We start from the raw sequence: 20255 nt of genomic DNA, 5'->3' as shown, positions 1-20255 counted from the left end.
TATATGATGTATTATAGTTCTTTTTCATATACTTTAAAGTTATTTAGAGAGGACTTGGAACCTGTGTGTGTGTGTGTGTGTGTGTGTGTGTGTGTGTATGTGTGTGTGTATGTGTGTGTGTATGTGTGTGTGTATATGTTGTTTTAGTAAGTTTAGCTTTTGAAGGGTAAAATAGGTGGCTTAGGACATAATGAATCCCTCTCACTGAAGATATTGAAACAGACTGGTCACCTCCTTGCTAGGGATGCTGTGGAGAACTTAAACACTTGAGTAGTGTGTGCATGAGTTGGCCTTTATAATTTCTTCCTCGCCTAAGATTCTATGCAGCATGAATCACAACGAAGCCCTCTCCACCTGTCCTTCTTTCAATAACCTTGATCTGGCGTGTTTTCAGTGGCTTATGACAATACCTGCTGTCTGTTGAGTTGGTTTCCAGGCAAGGAAACACTGGCCACCTTTGTTGATGTTCTGTTTTATTTCTTTAGGTGTCTGAACACACACAATTAAATTGGATCCTTACCTGCATGGTCAGGCTGCCTCGGTTACAGCATTTACACCAGTGGAAGGTAAATATCAGTGATCTGCTTAAAAATCAGAAAGGAAACCATTTTCCCTTCTGGTTACGTGTGTGTTGGGCCCCGGGAGCCCTGAGTTTGCTTTCCTCTGTGGAATGCAACCCCGGAAGGCTGGGACAGCCTCTTCCACCTCTCTACTCCAGGGCATTAAACAAAATGTGACTTGGGTTCACCAAGATTTCTTCTCATTTAAAAATCTTTTTTTTTTTTTTTTGTCTGTGTTTGGATAGACTTGGTAATGATTTGAAATGTACCACGTTATAATTAACAAATAATCACAGTTTCTGGATTCCTGCTGTTGCCCCCCATCCCCACGGGAATTAACTGGCAGTAAGGAAGAAATGTTTTCACTGTGGGGAGAAGAGACAACATATTTTATTTAACTTTTAAACAAGTTGAGTCCAGGCAACAGTTCAAACCCACAGAAAAAAATTAAGGATATACTTTCACTACGAAGTTTGATGGAGAAAAATAAATTGTATAATTCAAAGTACTTTACTTCCACTTATTTTTTTTTTTTTTTTTGCAATTGGATAACTTGAGGGTAGGTAGCCCCAGTTATGTCAACACGACTTGCAGTTTCAAGCTGGCTTTGAGCATACTTTCAGGGCCATTGGCCTCAAGTGGGTCTTCGGAAGCCTTTGCCTACCGGATAGAAACAGCTTTGTAGTGACCGTGCCTGAAAGCTGTGGTCCAACGTCTGTGTCTCCCCATAGTTCTTGGTGAGTCGGACCCCCACAGGAGAAGCCTTTGAGAGGTGATCAGGTCTCAGGGTAGAGCCTCATGAATGGGATTTAGTGCTCTTAGAGAAGAGGCCCCTGGGAGACCTTTATTCCTTTCCCTCAGGCAAGGACAAGAGAAGGCACCATCACAGAGCCAGGCAGTGGGTCCTGTCTAGACACTGACTTCGCCTTAGCCTTAGCTTCTCTCATGTTCTATATTTTGATTTTAGGTTAAGATTATCATAATACTCTACCACTACGTTGAATGGTGAAATCCTTTTTTGTAGGAACCTAATACTAATTAGGAACTGCTCTCCTTAGGAAATAGCTTCTAAGGGTCTTGTGAGCACATTGGTTTTCCTGAGAAGCCTCCCCACTGGTCCATGATTTCTATTTATAGGAAACATGTCGATTTCAAACCCTCATCCTGGGGGTGATACTGCCTTCTCTGGGCCTTCATTCTCTAGTGAATTACAGCAATGTCTTCTGCAAGTCTTCTGTCATGCTAGATGCTGAAGATAGTGCAGTCAACAAGGCAGAGTAGCCCTGCAGGAGGCTTGTAGTCTATTTAGAGAAAGACATTATACAAGTCACAACATGTGAAAGTGCTCTGAGGGCAGGATATCAGGGCCCTGGGAAGATCTGCTTGATTTTGATGGGAGAGTGGGCGTGAGGTTAAGGTTATTTGGAGGATTAATGAGTAACAAGTGGCAAGGCAGATGTAACAGGTGCTCTATAAGCAATGTTCTTCATGTCTCCTTGCTTGCTTTGTAATTCTAGGTCCAGTATGCGAATATTAAAAAGACTCTAAATCTAATGCTTTGCTAACTTTTAAAAATTGAATTATTTTCCCATTTGCTCATTTCCAAATTAAATGTTCATGATTTTATCCTGTGATAATTGTTAACCAACCCTTATCAGATAAATTGTAATAAGGGAATGTTAACTCATGTTAATTTGTGGAAATTTAATTTCGTGATCATTTCTTTTCTTATCTGTGAAATCTGGAATTTATCTGATTTGGAAACCTAGAAAATGCCTTAGTATGTACTTTAATGAAATGAGTAAAAAGTAGTAGCGGTGTGGGATCCTTCCATCGGGCAAGGGGCTGTGGGATAGCTCAGTGTTACAATACATGCTTAGCATGAGGGTACTTGGTTTCAATCCCAGTACCAGAAACACATGCATAAATCAAATAAAGGGACAGTAGTAAAATTGATTCACCTTGAGCCGGGCATGGGGTGCATACCTGTAATCCCAGCAGCTTGGAGAGTGAGACAGAAGGATCATGAGTTCGAAGTTCAGCAACATAGTGAGACCCTGAGCAACTCAGCAAGACCCTGTCTGTAAATAAAATATAAGAAAGGGCTAGGGATGTGGCTTAGTGGTTAAGCACCCTGGGTTCAATTCCTGGTACCAGGAAAAAAAAAAATGAAGAAAAATTGATTCACCTTATTCCTGCCCAGACCTGGAGCATGAAGACAAACCAGCTCAAGACGGCTAGAGTTGCTAAAAGGAATTGAGATATAATGTTATTACAGGTGGCTTCAGATCACACTTTGCTTACTTTAAAAATTTCTTAATTGAGCAATATAATTAGATTCAAATCAGATTTCTTTCCCTCCTCTTTTCATCCCCCACAGGCAAAGACTGCCAAGCAGAAGCACGACGGGACAGTGGGCCTGCTCACATACCCAGTACTCCAGGCAGCTGACGTTCTCTCCTACAAGTAAGGAGAGAGGCCACCCCTGTTCTCATACATCACCATGATAAAAAAAAAAAAAAGTGTTTTAACCCATCTGGCAAAGGCTTGGTTCGTGGAGAAGGGGCATGCAGAAAGAGTTAGACACGTGAATAAGTTTATATCTATTCTCTAATAACAGATACTAAAATATGGAAGTATGCTTCAATGAGAAACTAAAAATACTTAGCGCTGACACTTAGTTAGCACTTACTGTATATTGGGAGCTTTTATAAATGCTTAATGTATACTCATCCTGATAACAACCTTGTAAAATTTGCACTATTATTTTTCATGTCTCACTGATGAGGCAACTGAGTGGTTGGCAGCATGCTGAGACAGGATTTGAGTGCCAAAAGTGTTGGGTCCGTGCCTCTTTACCTCAGTGCCATATATATTTCCTCACAAACAAACTTCAAGTTTTAAATGTTGATTTTTTTTTTAAGTAATCAACACTCTAAAGTAATGCCGACCAATAGGACTTGCTGTGAGCCTGGGAATGTTCTACATCTGCACTTTCTGAATCCAGAAACACCAGCCACATGTAGCTATTGAGCCCTTGAGATGTTGCTAGTGTGACATAGAAACTGAATTTAAAATTTTTCTTTAATCAACGTAAATAGCCACCTGTGGGTAGTGGCTACATATTTAACCGGAAGGTTGAGAGCAAAATATTTTGAACATGATGTATGAAACACCCTCACTTTTCTTGGACCTGTAATCCATCCAGTTGACTACTGCTGCCATTTATAGGCCTCAAAAATACACAACAAAGAATGCCCCTCTCTGTGCTCTCTGTTGTACCAGCCAGGACTTGGGATCTCATTTCTCCCCCGGCTCTTCCCCGCTTTCTCTCCATTAGCCTCTCTTGGCCGGCCCCCACCCCTTTGACTTTCTAGAAGCAAAGCCTCCCAGGCAAGTGCACTCCTGGCCTTTGCCTTGTTGCTGGGAAAGCATCAGGGACTGTTGTCTCATCCCTCTCCCCCTAAAGCCATGATTGTCCCCTAGGAGAACTAGAATTCTTTTGCCTGTGAACCTGATGATAGCATACAGATGACAGTATCCTCCTCACTGAAGGGCTTCAAAGCCCTTGGACAATTACGATGGAAACAGCCCAAAGAATAGTTGCCTAACTCCACAAACAGGCAACGTCCATGAGAGCAAGCAACCTGTCTTTAATTATGATCAAAACTTGCACATGGGATTATGTGTCTGCTTGTTGTATCAACTTAAATGCTAGACTCTTGATATCTTGGGAAGCCAATGATATTTTAAAGGAAGCAGAATGAAGTCTAATTATATGGTCATAAAATATACTGGAGGGCTGGGGCTGTAGCTCAGTGACAGAGCACTTGCCTAGCATGCATCAAAATAAATACATAAATGATTTTTTAAAATTAATATAAAATACACTGCAATACACATTATGTGAATGTGGGCTCTTTCAAAAATATCTTGCTGTATTTCACTCACCCTTCCTGTGACAATGTGGGATGACACAGTGCCTACATGATGAGATGGAAGTAAACAGTAAGCACTAAGCACTTGCACACCATGGCTGTCGGTTTTGCAACTTGAGATTTGACAGCAAAATTAACACATTTTTTTTCCTTCTACATGATTTCTCAGAGGATTCACTGGTCCTATAAATCTTAGGAACCTTGCATATGATTTCTTTTCCTTTCCTTTAGCTGAAAACTGTCCCACATTTTCATTTAGAGGAAGCACTTTGCAGCTTCTCTTAGACATGTGTGAATTGCCAGCATGACTGACCTTGTGTCAGGGCCATTATTAAGTAAGATATGAGTTACTTGGGCACAAGCCCCCAACACTGCAGCTGTCATCTGGTGACCATGGTAGCTACCAGGTGATTCATGGGCTGGTTGCATATACAACATGGATATGCTGGACCAAAGGATGATTCACATCCCAAGCAGGATGAATGGGGGCAGGAAATGGTGAGAGATTTTATCATACTGCTTAGAATGTCATGCCCATTAAAACTTATGAATCGATTATTTCTGGAATTTTTGGAATATTTTTGGACCACAGTTAACCCCAACAAACTACAACTGCAGAAATTAAAAGTTTGGATAAGGGGGAAATACTGTATGTTTTTCTCAATTTCCCAAAATACAATTGGAAGAATCGTGAAATATTCCAGTTCTCTTATCCATAAGTGGATTCATGGATATACCTGTGGGGGTTATTGAGCAAATTATGTACGAATTGATATCACCTGGTATTTTAAGATATAAGAGGAACTTCTAAAAAAGACTGACATTGGCAAAAATAGCCTCTTAAGATCTCAAAACTTGTTTTATGTGCTGTCCTTTTTAAAGCCAGGCTTGAGGCTGTGAATGCCCTTTTATCTCATGCAAAACTGTAAGTATTTCAGACATGGACGGTAAACCTTGAAAGTCTCTGATGACTTCTTGTCTGTCTTACTTTCTTCAACATCAGCAGGATTCTCACATAAAAATACTTGACCCCAAGGATAGGCATTTATTTTTCAGTCTATTATCCCCGAGCCTGCTCTCTGTAGCAAAGAAATTCCCATGCAATACATATCCCTCCTTTAATGTTTGCTGGTCTATTTGGTGGTTAGAACTTGTCTTAAGGAAAGCATGAGGTGCCTCTCTCTTGACTACCTTCTAAAAGGAGGATAATAGTGGAGGGATTCTTATCTATCCTCATCAACATTCTGGCATTTTAGTTACAGATTGTTCACATAGATAGAGATGTTTTTCTGTACAACTAGATAATTATCTGTGTTCAAGATGAGTGCCTACTACCTTAGCCTTCCAGCTATCTGCCAGATCTGGTGCCATAATTAGATAATAGACATGGGCAGACATCTGCCTGCTCCTATTCTTAGGAAGAACAGCCCAACATTTGCCTCCCTGGTTTCAGGTTAGACAACCTGCACTCGTGGGGTTATTGTTTATTTGTTTTTGTTTTGTTTCAGATATTTCTGGATTTTGGAAAAGGTCATAGCCAGAATGTCTATGAATATTTACATTATAAATATAGACAGATAGTTTGGTAGGTTGAAGGATTGATAAAACATTTGTTTTGTTTTGTTTTCTGCCAGTAAATCTATGTGGCCTCTTCATAAACCGTTGCTATAAGTTAAATATAGATTTAATGTTTGTTGTTATCAAAATCAGCTTAGAACATAAGTGGTGCTGTGGGCTGGAGGACAAACACAAGAGAAAGAAAAATCTTCCAGATAGGTTAATAAAAGATTTACATAATGTTTTGGTGGAACTTGGTAAGGAACCCAAGAATGGAGAACTGAGACTGTCTTTAATTTGAAAACATAATATCAGCAGCCATTTGAAGGAAGATAAAATACTCAAAAATAGCAAGTATTCATAATTTTTATTTTGTACCCTGCATTATTTATCTGAATTCCTAATTTCAATAGACTGGCTATATATTAAGTATATATTTCTTTCTCTGTTTCTCTTCATATATGTGTCTTTCCCCCTCAGATACACACATGTAATTTTTATTCAAATTCAGCGACTATTTGGTAAGTCACTAATTCAGAAAAAGAAACTGTACATGGCCTTGAGAGAGAGAGAAGGAAGGATTGACATGTGTCCATCATTGTTTGCCAGATATTATAATAGCCGTGACACACATTATCTATTCAGATTCTCACAGCAGCTCTGTAGGATAGATGGGTGATAGTATTCCCATTTTACAGATAAAGAAATTAACTTTCAGGGAAGACTTGTTATGTCTACTCACACTGGAGAACAATTGACTGTCTAATAGGTCATCTTTCTCAACAATTTGAACTGAAGCTGGGCACAGTGGTGCACTTTCAGAGCCTTGGGAGGCTGAAAAGGATCACAGGTTCAAGGCTGGCCTCAGCCACTTAGCAAGGCCCTAGGCAATTTAGCAAGACGCTGTCTCTAAATAAGTAAATAAATAGATAGGATGGGGGAATATAGTTCAGTGGTAAAGTGCCCCTGAGTTCAATCCCAATACAATAAATAAATAAATAAATAAATAAACAAACAAACAAACAAACAAACTGAGAAACATGAGAGGAGGATAAGAAGATAGTGAAAGCAAGAGCTGATATGAGGGAACAGGGACCTTAAGAAATGGAGTGGGCTGGGTTGTAGCTGAGTGGTAGAGCATTTGCCTAGCATTCATGAAGCCCTGGGTTCAATCCCCAGCACAGGAAAAAGAACTGAGTAAGAAGAAACCAAGCCATTAGTCATCTTGCTATCATGTGACAAAAGACCTGAGGTAAGTCGACTTAAAGGAGGAAAGGTCTATTATAGTTTCAGAGGTTTCAGTACATGGTCCCTTGACCGTCACTTTGAACCTGTGGTGAAGCACAACATTATGGTGGGAAGCATGTGGCGAGGCCAGCTAGAAAGCAAAACAGACTCAGGAAGGAGCCAGTGGCCCGCTATTCCTTTCAAGGGCATCCTCCAGTGAGTTCACTTCCTTCCACTAAGTTTCACCTCCTGAAGGTTCCACCACCTCCCAGTGGGGAAGTGGACGTATGAAATCAACACAAACCAAACCAAAACCAAAAAGTAGGGAGAGTAAAACGGACAATACCTCAGTAAGTCGAGTCAGAGAAAAGTTTTCATAATGTATGAGGGTCAGACTTCTGCCCTTGATAACCTTTCTGAGAGCTTGTCTTAAAAGTTTAGAGTTCCTAAAACTCCTTTGAAGACTTCCAGTTCTTAAACTGCTTCCTTTCTCTGTGAGACCAGGCTATCCTGGGTTTTTATGAGATCCTGCAAGCAGCTGCCTGATCCTCATTTCTGCAGACTGCCAATACCCCCATATTCATCCACAACTCTCTGAACAATCATTTCTTCTCTTTCTCTTTCTTCTTTCTAGCCATCAGGCAAGTGCTACACTAAACCAAAACCCTAGGAAGGCAATCTGAAATAGGTTCTAGGCTGCTGGCCCTTAAAAATAGGGAGACAGCATAGAAGGAAGAGAGCTGAGCTAAGATGTCAGCAGACAATTATACTCTCCAAAAACAGAGTGGGAAGCTTTTTGTACATTTTAAGGACAGAATAAATTTCATATAATTTATCCTTAAATAACTGATTAAAATACAGAAAATGAGTTACAGATGCACAGCTAGGATGAACTTTTCAGAGGCGATTTCACTGGTCTAATTTGGACCATGATGAAGAGGAAGGAGAAGCAGCCAAATGTAAGATTTTTTTGGTTTGGGGGTGTGGCACTAGGATTGAACTCCGAAGCACTTTACCACTGAGCTACATCTCCAGCCATTTTTACTTTTTTTTTTTTTTTCGAAACAGAGTCTCACTAAGTTGCTGGGGCTAGCCTTCAACTTGTCATCCTCCTGCATTAGCCTCCCAATTTTCTGGGATTACAGGTGTGCACCCTGGTGCCCCACCAAATGCAGGAGATTTTTAGGAGGTCAGAGTGAAAGGATGTGCAGGATGTGTCCTGGACTGGATGTGCAGGAGTGTGGGCTGTCAGGGGTGACCACACATTTCTTAAGTAACTAGATTGATGGTGTTGCAATGAGAATACTGAAAGAGGACTAACCGGAAAAAATGTGTAGCTTTATTCAATATCTATCCTCCTGGAGATGGTAACCACTTTATTATATCTCTCACAGTACCCAGCACTGGACCTTTCACATTGTGGGTCTTCTAAATCATTGATGAATTAGAGTTATTATAGCACATCCAACAATTGCCCAGTGATGGGGGATCAGTCCTTTATGATAGGAAAGACAACACCAAACCCCTGTTCCGTCAGGCTGGGTAAAGGCAGCAGCATTGAAAATTCACAAACACTAGCCAAGAAAGTAGGAGGGAGGGGGGGACGACAAGAGAACAAATCTCTGCTAGCAGATATATGTAAGCAATGATTATTCATCTGGACACTAATTCTGCCAGGGGGGTGGGGTGGATCCCAAGTAAATGAAGATGCAATAAGGAACTAAGCAAAAGAAAAATGGTTTAGTCACCAAAGAAGAAGATCAGACGCATTATTATGTGACAGAAGTTATAACAATCAAAATTATGAAAGACTTTTGTTTTATGTTGTGTCTAAGAAAGCACAGTCAGGGTAAGGGAAAAAAAAAGAAAATGGAGAAAAAGAAAAAGAGTAGGCACATTAATATGGATATCATTAAGCTGGGTATAAATTTTAAAAGAACAGCACTAAATTATTTGAAGTGAAAGGAAGAGTATGAGGAGAGAGGTTAAAAACGTGAAAAGAATAAGCCCCATAAGTGAGTAGAATCAAAGACAGGCTGAATTAATGTGAAGTGTAAACTCAATGGATAAGAAGTAAAGGCCAAGATAAATTATAGGAGGTGAAAGGAAAAGCAGGAGCAGGAGGAGGAGAGACCAGAAACAAACAAACGAAAGTCAGATGCAAAAGCCACGTGGCGCAATGGGACCAGGTGAAAAAAATTAAAATTTTTGTATTCCTTTTTTTAAAAAAAAAAAATCAAAACCTCGCCAAATTGTAAGAAAAGAGGCAGGGATCCGACATAAGGCAAGACGCACACAGCGTCATTATGAAAACTAAATGTGTTTTCTGTTTAGTTTGGTTGCTTGGTGAATCTGGAACCATTTTGGCATGTGGAAATATTCATTCTGATGTGCTTAAAGTGTATTGATTATGGTAATTGTTTTTTCTGTGTTAGTTGCAGTCCATTCTGATTTCCTATGGGCTACTGTAATTGCTTTTTAACCTGCTCTGCTGGCTAATTTGGTTTGGGGGAGTCAAAGTGACCTCTGCACGTCAGCCTCACTCTAATTACCAGACAGGAGCAACCAGGTCCAAAGAAGGGAAATTCTCAAAGGTGAGGCATGAATGGGTTGCACCCAGGGCCTGCATATTTTTTTTTTTTTAACCACTGAGCCAGTGAGGCATGAATGGGTTGCACCCAGGGCCTGCATATTTTTTTTTTTTTTAACCACTGAGCCAGTGGCTTTCTGCTCCACGCTGTGTGGAAGAGAACAATGGACATGACCCTCACAGTCCTTTAGTAGAATTTCCTACTTTTATTTACTGACTTAAGAACAGAAAGCACTTCCTGATTCATCTTCTTTGTCCCTGAAGTTTACCTTTCCATTCATTGCTCTGTCTCTGCTGTTTTCTTTAAATTAAAAGAGTTCTCAGAATTCTATTAGCATACTGTTTGTATTCGGGGACCACCTGATAGGTGAAATGTCCGTTTTCTACCATTATCAGGATTGCCACTCAGGTCTCTGAGCATCTCTGGGACTATGTGTTTGTGGTAGGAGTCAGCTACCAAAAAAGGAAATGATCTCTTTGAAAAATGTCACAGTGCACCTCACATCAAGGACCCTTCTAAGTATCTTTCTTGTGCCATTTTGTCCTTCATTATGTCAACTCTTAATACGGCATATCGCCAGCAAGGGTTACTGAGCCCTTAGCATCAAGCACTATGTTTGTTATCCTTGAAACCACCCAATGAGATAAGCAGCATTATGATCCCCACTTACAGAGACATTGAAAGCTTGGAAAGGGTAAGAAACTTGCCCAAGATAACTGACTGCTTCTCCCAGGGGGTAATATTAAACTTGCTTGAAAGGAACTAGCTGTGTAGCTGGGCGTAGTGGTACATGCTGTAATCCCAGCAGCTCAGGAGGCTGAGACAGAAGGATCACAAGTTCATAAGCCAGCCTAAGTAATTTAGCAAAGCCCTGAGCAACTTAGCAAGACCTTGTCTCAAAATAAAAATATAAATAAACTGGCTGGGGATGTAGCTCAGTGGTTAAGCACTGCTGGGGCTCAATTTCTAGTACCCAAAAAGAAAAGAAACTATGGCACTTTATTTATTATACTTGTATTATCAAATATCAAATATAAACTTACCAATCAAGATATGAAATACTAACATCACCTATCTCCATCCACAGTAACACTTCAGTACAGTTTTCCCCACTAGATCTTCTCTGAAATGGTTAATTCTTCTTGATGAACCTCATCATGATCTGACCCTACAAATTTTGTATGTGTAATTAAAATCATTATAAATAGATTCTCCACATTCTGATATTTTTGGTTTCACGTCTTTGTTTTTTAATAAAATATCATAGATAAAATTCAGGCCTCCTGTGTTCCTTTCCTCAGACCCATCTCCTTCTCTCTTTCTCTAGAAGCAGCTATGGTCATGAATTTGGGGAGACCCCTCCAGTGTGTTTTCGTACTTATCACTCCAGATCTATGCCCCTATAAGCAATGTGTAGTATTTTCCTGTGTAATTTTATTATTTACGTAAATGCCAATGTGTACCCTAGGTGTTTTCTGAAATTTGCTTCCTTCATTCAGCATTGTTTTTGAGATTTGTTATGGTTTGGATATGAGTTATCTCCCCAAAGCTGCTGTGTTGATGCAAGAATTCTCAGAGGTGGGAAGATTAGACAATGAGAGCTGTAACTCAATCCGACCATGCTAGTATAAAAGGACTAACTTGGTGGTAACTGTAGGCAGGTTGGTTGTGACTGGAGGCCAGAGGTCCCGGGGGGCGTGCCTTGGAAGGGTTCATCTACTCTGTGGTTCCTTACCCTTTCTCTGCCTCCTGCCACCATGAATGGAGCAGCTCCTCCACCATGGCCTTCCACCATGATGTTGTGAAACCTCTGAAACCGTGAGCCATAAGATACTTTTTCTCCTCTAAGTTGTTCAAGTCAGGTATTTTCAGCAACAAGAAGCTGAAAAACGCAAGGCCTATCTATTATTGTACCTGGAGATGTTGTTTATTTACATTCCTTCCAGCATCTTAATTCTCCTGTGATTGCAATTGACTTGAAAATGAAGTAGTGTGTTCCAAAAAAATCTTGAATCACTCCCTGTGTGACAGGGAGGGAAAACACTTGCCTGAGAGAGAGCTTTCTGCCATATCTGATTTGAAGATGGGGAGGAGTGTCTTTCAAGTGCAAGCCACAGCTCTGAGTAAAAAGCATCTGGTCAGGCTCGGGTTATATGTGCTGACTGAGTGAGGGAATGAGGAGGGGTTTTAGAATACAATTATGTGTAACGCATATGCTATTGAGGATCCCGTGCCTCCCTCCCAGCGAGATCCTGTCACACTGGTGTTGATGGCTGTATTCCTCTGCTACGGAAGAAACTGAACCAGAGTAGACAAACATCTCTCCAGCATTTGTCTGATACATGGATAAAGACTTGGGTCTCAACGTTCCCTCTGTAGTTTGTGAACATTTGTTGAACACCAACAATGAAATAGACACAGGAAATGCAGCTGCTTGCAATATCAATTCCATCTAAGAAGAAGCCTTGCTGAGTTTTTCCTGTCTTTTATTAAAGGTCCACACACGTTCCTGTCGGGGAGGACCAAATCCAGCACATGGAACTAGTTCAGGACCTAGCACAAGGTTTCAACAAGAAGTATGGGGAGTTCTTTCCAGTGCCCAAATCCATCCTCAGTAAGTAACAAACACATGATTGTTAAATCCGGGCATATTTTGAAGTGAAAACTGGATAATAGATGGAGGCTGGGAACTGTCTGAGGACAAAACTTGGCTTTCTCCTAGACAAACTTCAGGATTTGGAACTCGAATCTTCATTGTTTCTGTCATGCAGGACTAGCACGTCACACTAGATTATTGAAAAAGATAACTAAAATGTTTGAGAAGTATGGAAGAAACTGCAAACTAAAAATAATGGTTTTAATTTGTAAAGTACTATATAATTTACCTAATAGATATATTTAAAATAACAAACTTTATTGGATAGGACAGATATCTTCACCTCTTTTATGGGTAAAGAAACAAAGGTTTGGCAAGGCTCACTTTGTGTCCAAGTCACATGTCTAGTTGTGGCAGAGTTGGGTCCTATGCTGAGCATTTGTAAGCCCAAAGCCTGCTTACCTTGCCTTCCTGAATACTCACTCAGTCTACATCAAATAAGAGGGAATCTGTAATCCTCATATTCTGTCTTCTTAAGTGAACCTCGGAGATGGAATGTACAATCCACCTGCTGGGTCTCAGAGATCAGCCTCAGCCTCCATTGTTATGTTAGTCTGGAACCTTCTTGATGCTGTAAGTCTACCAGCATTCTGATAGACTTGTAAATTTTGTGGCAGGGGCAGAGATCATGGAACCTAAGCACTGTTCATGTTTATTAAGCTGACAGTATTTAAAGGAGTATAATATGATCCTAGATTCAACTCAGAGACATAAGTCAGGTATAAATTTCTAGGTGATTTCAAAAATTCACACAAATAAATTCAAGAAATCCCATGCATTGAAGTCAGACTTCTTTTAACAATCAGATTTTAATGTATAATGGTGTATTAAGAATTATAATGCAAATAAATAAGTAAATAAGATTTTAATATATGACCTATTATTATTTTACCTCTTTCAATTTTATATGCTTCTGTAATAGCCATAAAATAGGCAACTATTAATAACACTGGTTTATGAAGCACAGCTTAACATCTTGATTCTATCAGAGCAATAAACAAGCCATTTCTCGTGTGTATGTGTGTGTGTGTATAATCCTGGGTAAAGAAATGGAAGGATTACTGCAGATTGTTAAAACTGGTTGGGGAGTAGAAACGGCAATGGTTGCAGGGGGTAAATAAATGATTACTAATAGGGAAGAGCAGAGAGGAGAAGAAACAATACTTTTTTAAAAGTTATACACAGCAAAAGCAGTATGATTGGCATAATTCCATCTGGGTAAGAGTATACATTTTAGGTGGACAAATGCATTAAAAGATCCTGAAAGTATGGAGAAAATGTTAACAGTTTTACATAATTCAGATAATCTTTACTTTCATACTGACATAAATTGCTGGACTTTTTCACAATGAACATTTGCTATTTTTATAACCAGACAGGTAAAAAAGTCATTGGTATTCTTGATATCTTCCAGATCCCGGCAGTGAGTCTTGCTGATTTATTTGTGTTTTTGTTTTTGTTTTTGTTTTTTTGGCATGTGTGTTGGTGTTTTGACCTAGCATCCATGAAGAAGGTAAAATCCCTCCGTGACCCTTCTTCCAAAATGTCAAAATCTGACCCTGACAAACTGGCCACCATCCGAATAACAGACAGCCCAGAGGAGATAGTGCAGAAATTCCGCAAGGCTGTCACAGACTTCACCTCAGAGGTCACCTACGAGCCTGCCAGCCGAGAGGGCGTCTCCAACATGGTCTCTATCCACGCTGCGGTGACAGGGCTCACCACAGAGGAGGTGGTCCGCCGCAGCACAGGCATCGACACTGCCCGCTACAAACTGGTGGTGGCAGATGCTGTGATTGAGAAATTTGCTCCAATTAAAAATGAAATTGAAAAACTGAAGATGGACAAGGCATATTTAGAGAAGGTTTTACAAGCAGGGTCAGCAAAAGCCAAAGAATTAGCCTATCCTGTCCTCCAGGAGGTGAAGAAATTGGTAGGAATTCTATAGGAAGTTTGAACCAACCACAAAAGGCTTTTGTATCTTACAGTCTGTGCACTTCAACAAAGGCAGCTTTCTTTCAAACAAAAATAATTAATATAAATTATAGTTTGGGACATTTAATTTGATCTAGCTGATTATTGTCTTCATTTGATGACAATGCTTTGTAGCCCTCAAATACAGCAATGTTCCAAATCCCATCAACAAAATGCTGTGATCAGAAAAACAAAAACAGCAAATCGTGAAAGAAGGTATAGCAGTCTGAATCCCCAGCTATTTGAAGCACACTCCTTGGACTGAAATATCTGAACAAATGTGATTGAGGTGAGCAATAACTTGGGAAATGAGATGATTTGTGCTCTTGATATTTACTGAAACAAGTGTTCATCCCAACCCTTTTAAAAAGCAGCACACAAAGGCCTTAGATTTATAATCCTTCAGATGCCAATTGATACAGTTTGTATACAGGGTCTCATAAAAGTGGGTTGATTATTATTATTCATCTTTTTAATTTTTTTCTTTTTCACTACTGTACTGGGCATCGAACCCCAGGCCTCCCACATGCCAGGCAAGTGCTCTACTTCTGAGCTACACTCCCAGCTCCTGAATTAAGTTATTAATAAGTCCCCTCTTTTTTTTGTTTTTGCATTCCTTGGAATTAGACTCATCAACCCCCTATGAAATGTATAGGAAAGGAATTGCCATTTTACACATGAGGAAAATGAGGCCCAGAGAATACAATAAACTCATAACAGTATTACTCAGAAAGAAGCAAATCCAAGAGTAAAACCTTTTATAAATTTTAAAATAAAACAGTAAAACCTTTGCTCTTTCTAAGATTAGGGTTTTTTTTTCATCTGCACAAAGCCTTGAAAGGCAGCATTTTTGCATCTTCAAACATTCTGATTTTGAAGAACACAAATTAAAAGATGCTTTTACCTTCAGCCTAGCTCTATCCTTACAGCTTATGTGGGTCTTCTGTTGGCAGCATAGAGTTGGTCTGTTTTTTATCTTTTCAGCCACTTCTTGTCTTTTGATTAGAAAATTTAATCCATCTATATTCTAGGTGTGTTTTTTTTGTTTTGTTTTGTTTTGTTTTGTTTTTGGTGGTGGTGGTTCTGAGGGCTGAACCCAGGGCCTTGTGCATGTGAAGCAAGCACTCTACCAACTGAGCTATATATGCCCAGCCTCAAGGTGATTTTTGATAAAGAACTACAGGAAATTATCAAATCACAAAGATAAATAAGGAAAGAGGAAGAAAGAAGCTACAAAATAACCAGAAAACTGATGTTGTTTATATCAACCAACAGCTGCCTAAGTCTGGATTCAGCCAATCTTGGCCATGTTTCCCCCACAAAATTGCAAACGCAGGTTTCAGGTTCTGTCTTCTGTGCTTATTCCAGGGATTTCAAAGTATATTCTGCCAGACTCCAATAGTGGTGAGACCTGACATGTCAGATAACCCGCTGAGGAGAAGCTTCCCATTTCACCTCTACCTCAGTCTAAGTGATTCCAAATCACCCTAACACCTGGTTTCTCTACACTTCCATTTCCTACACCTGACATTGAAAGCAGTAATCCTGATCACACACCAGGACCTGATGAGATTGATTCTGTGATGGAAATTTCTTGGGAAGTTTTTTTGCCATTACTATTTATACCTATATGCCTAGAATGTTGGACAAATAATTTTTTTTAATTTTACTTATAGTAGAGCTGTCCTTTCAGCAGAACAGATATAAATCCACAAAATGGTATCCTAGAGCCTAAATTAAAAGAAGCTTATGGGCTAGAGTTGTAGCTCAGCAGCAGAGCACTTGCCTACCATGTGGGAAGCCCTGAGTTTGATCCTCAGCACCACATAAAAATAATTAAGTAAGGGCTGGGGATATAGCTCAGCTCATAGAGTGCTTGCCTCGCATGCACAAGGCCCTGGGTTCAATCCCCAGCCTCATACACACACACACAAAAAAAAAAAATGCATACAAAAAATTATGCATTCAAAATAAATAAGTAAAATAAAGGTATTGTGTTCAACCACAACTGGAAAAATAAATATTAAAAACAACAATGAAACACTTTTGAGGATTCTTAGAGCTAGCCTGGCTCATGGGAAAAGAAAACATGTTACCTTTGGATCTTTTCTTGGAATGGAATATCTACAGTCCTAGATCATCTTTGGGTATATATATCTTCCAAGTCATACTTACTCTCTTTTCCCCCCCTTTCAAAGGAAACCTATTCTAAATACTGGAAAATGTCAAAATAAAGATGAATTTATCAAACTAGTTGTTTATCTTGTCTGTGTGGTTTCTGCCTTCTTACAATATTTTTCTCCAAAGAAATGAAGGCCCTATGGAAAATAATCTTAGGGAAGGAAAACTAGACAACATGTGATAACTTCCAAGGAGCAAAATCTGCAGAGGTGTGGTTGAACTTATGTGTATCCCATTGTTATTCTTTGAAAATAACCCTAGTGCTTAAGTTGAGAATTAGCCCACAATGATTAAAAACCTTGGTTAATGTGTTAGGGTTCTGCAGAGAAACATAATCAGTAAGTTATATGTACATGTACATGAGGGGATTAACTGCAGGAATTGGCTCACCTGATTATGGAGGCTGAGAAGTCCCATAATATGATATCTATAAGCTGGGGACTCAGGAAAACTAGTGGTGTCATTCAGTCCAGATCCACAGGCCAGAGAATCAGGGGAGGTGATGGTGTAACTTCCAGTCTGAGGTCCAACACCTGAGAATCTCGTGTAAATCCCAGAGTCTGAAGTCTCAAGAACCAAGAACTCTTATGTCCCAGGACAAGAGAAGGTAGATATCTCTGCTTAAGAAAAGAGCAAATTGACTCTTCCTCCATCTTTCTGTTCTATTTGGATGGTCCCTCTATGGATTAGATATTGTCTACCTACATTGGTGAGGGCAGATCTTTACTTAGTCTACTGATTTGAATCCAAGTCTTTTCTGCATAGTCTTTTTAATAGAGATGAAGAATCACAGGGAAATATATTATCATGATTCATTACAAAAGGGGATTTTCATTATTATTTTCTATGTTTTATAGACAGCTGAAATGGTGCAAAATATGTCAGATGGTAGTATAATGGTCAGTAGCTTATGCGCTGTAGCTCCACCTACTGACAAACCTTACCACAAACCCGCTGGCTCCAACTAGGTACTCAGAACATTGTCGGTATTATCTTGCTCTTTGCAGGTTCTTCATAAACATTTATCAAAATAATGAAGATGGGTTGGAAATTTCTAATAAAATGTGATATTTCTTGCTCCCAGAAACCCTCCTGACACACATTATAAAGATGATTATCATAAAACAACTAACACTGTTGGGTTCTGGTGATGTATTAGACACAGTATTAAATGTCATATAACAGTGTATAGTAGTCAGTTTTCCACCACTATAACAAATACCGGTGATAATAAACTTATACAGAGAAAAGCCTTATTTTGGCTTACAGTTTTAGAGGTTTAGTCCATAATTAATTGGCTCCATTGCTTTTGTTCCTGTCTCAGGATAACTCATCATATTGGGGAATACATGGTGGAGTAAAGTTGCTCACTTCATGGTGAGCTAAAGAGAAAAAAAACAGGAGCTGAGACCCACTGTTCTTTCCAAGATACAACCTTGATGACCAGAAGACTGCACAGTAGCCTCACTTCTTAAAGTTTCCTCCACCTCCAAGTAGCACCATGTTGGAGACCATGCCTTTACCACGAGGGTCTTTAGAGGACACTTAGGATTCAAACTATAGCATAGTGTTTCTCTAAGAGAGGTCCCAGACCAGCGACATGAGAATCATTCTGAGATCTCATCAGGAATGTCAATACTCTGGCTCTACTACAGACCTACCTGGGATATGAACTCTGAATTTTTTTACATTAACAGCCTTCCAGGTGGTCCTGATACCTGCTAAACTTTGAGAACCACCACTTCATATGAATTCTCTCATTTAATCCTCATAGCTAATAATATAGTACCACGATATTACCAACCATCCAATCATCCATGACTAAGGTTGAACCTGAAGAGCAGGAGGTTGAGAAACTTGCCCAACATAGTTCAGCTTCTATGAAGTACAATCAGGCTCAAACTCAGCTTATAAGGGGTGGACTCAGGATCTGGAGCTCACTAGCCACAGTGGCCTCCACACAATGTCTTCTGTATGTATGGAAGTAATGTACATGGTGATGGCTTTATTTCTGGCAAAGTCCCAAGGAATTGCAGGACATCACATAGCAAAAGGCAGGGGGTGGGAGGGTCTCTTCTGGGTCTCTTTTTATAAAGCCACCAATATCAGTCAAGGGGGGTTCCACCCTGATGACCTTATCTAAACCTAATTACCTCTCAAAGGCCTATAAATACTATTGTCCAATTAGGTTTCCACCTTCTTGATACCTCACAATTGAGACTAGACTTCAAGAGGTGTTTCTAAAGGGGCAAACCATATTCAAACCACAGCAAAATGTCACATTCAGTAGTCCTCAGATAAATAAAACAGTTAATACTTGATGTCATTGTGTTGGCTCTATTGAAAGCAAACTTTATTTTTTTTAACATAAGCTTCCCATTCTTATCCACATATGCACATAATAAGTCAAGACTATGCTTGTCACTTTCTAAAAGTGTTTCTGAAAAGTAGATGATCTGATTCGACTTAGAATAGTGTTCTGATTTTACAGATTTCCTTTTTTTGAGTAATATTTAAACATGCACACTCTTCCTGGGAGTACAGCTGTGTCCCGTTTCCTGTGTGTGAATGCAGAGATGAAGAAGTGCTGTGTACATGGCCCTTACCACCAGGTCTCCCCTACCAACATGTCCCACGGGGAAGCCCACTGGAAGCAATTGTCAGTTCAAATAAATGGGTTATCTAAGAGTTCCCTGAGTTTGCAAAAGCCTCCACCCAAAAGAGTGGGTTCTGTGATGATTTACACAACAAACAACAACATGGCATGGCTTATCCAGATTGACCCAGGAGACAACCCTTGGAAAGAAAAATTCCCTCCATGAACTAGGCAACCAGGGAGCAAGAAATGTCTAGTTCCTCAGCAGGTATCACCAGAAAAAAAAAAATTCTTGCCCTAGAAGAGGAGGTGAGTACTCAGGAAAATGCAGGGTGATGGAGTGGTTTTGTGATGGTTTTCTCTCCCGGGCCACTCACATAAAAATTAACAAATAGAGTTTCTGAGGTTGCCAGCTCTTCAGTGAATAATTATTATTCTCTCACTGTTTTCTTACCCTCCTTTTCTCCTTGCTAATTTCTATTTCTCGCCTGCATCCCGCACAGGCGGTGGAAATGGAGTTCCCCTCGGTGGAATGGGCTGGCTGAGAAATAAAAGCTAAGAAAAATAGAAGGACGAAAAAAAAAACCCACAGGACACAGAAAGTAGTTTCCAGCGCGGGGCAGGACGGGCAAGCCGATCAGATGGATCCAGCTTCTATAGTCTGGCAAAATGGAGCCTGCTTTATTTATATGGCAGGGTTGGGGGTGGGACGTCAAAGGCAGGGATTAGGTTTCAAGGGTGGAGTCTTTGCAGTCAGCAGGTTGATTGACATCTTGGCCCATCACACTCATCTCAGGTGCTGTGTGGGATCTCTGGCTGAGCTTGAAGGGCAAGTTCACCTGCATCAGGCAATCAATCCTTGTAGTGGTGCCATGGGAGGTTCCCAATGCCAGACTTATCTTCTTATTAAGCTACTATGTGCAACATAGTCCACACACAGCCCACAGAGGGCTCATGACATCTAATCATCTTCAA

The 20255-nt window shown here is 40.0% G+C and overlaps 1 protein-coding gene across 4 annotated transcripts in view; it reads left to right on the top strand.

Annotated features, from left to right (window-relative positions):
* The window catches only part of Wars2 (tryptophanyl tRNA synthetase 2, mitochondrial), a 75309-nt gene extending 58565 nt beyond the window's left edge, over positions 1-16744 (top strand). For 3 of the 4 annotated variants that reach the window (XM_077791086.1, XM_026413709.2, XM_026413708.2), the window contains 4 exons: positions 486-566; positions 2941-3026; positions 12369-12487; positions 14029-16744. In XM_077791086.1, the coding sequence (XP_077647212.1) occupies positions 486-566; positions 2941-3026; positions 12369-12487; positions 14029-14477 (735 nt within the window). In that variant the 3' untranslated portion in view covers positions 14478-16744. The remainder of the gene's footprint in view (positions 1-485; positions 567-2940; positions 3027-12368; positions 12488-14028) is intronic. The other variant, XM_077791087.1, reaches the window with a different exon arrangement.
* The last annotated feature ends 3511 nt before the right edge of the window (positions 16745-20255 follow it).

The sequence above is a fragment of the Urocitellus parryii genome, chromosome 11, assembly GCF_045843805.1.
Source record: "Urocitellus parryii isolate mUroPar1 chromosome 11, mUroPar1.hap1, whole genome shotgun sequence".
Classification (NCBI taxonomy): domain Eukaryota; kingdom Metazoa; phylum Chordata; class Mammalia; order Rodentia; family Sciuridae; genus Urocitellus; species Urocitellus parryii.
The sequence above is the reverse complement of the archived record's forward strand: the minus strand, read 5'-3'. Positions and strand labels throughout refer to the sequence as shown.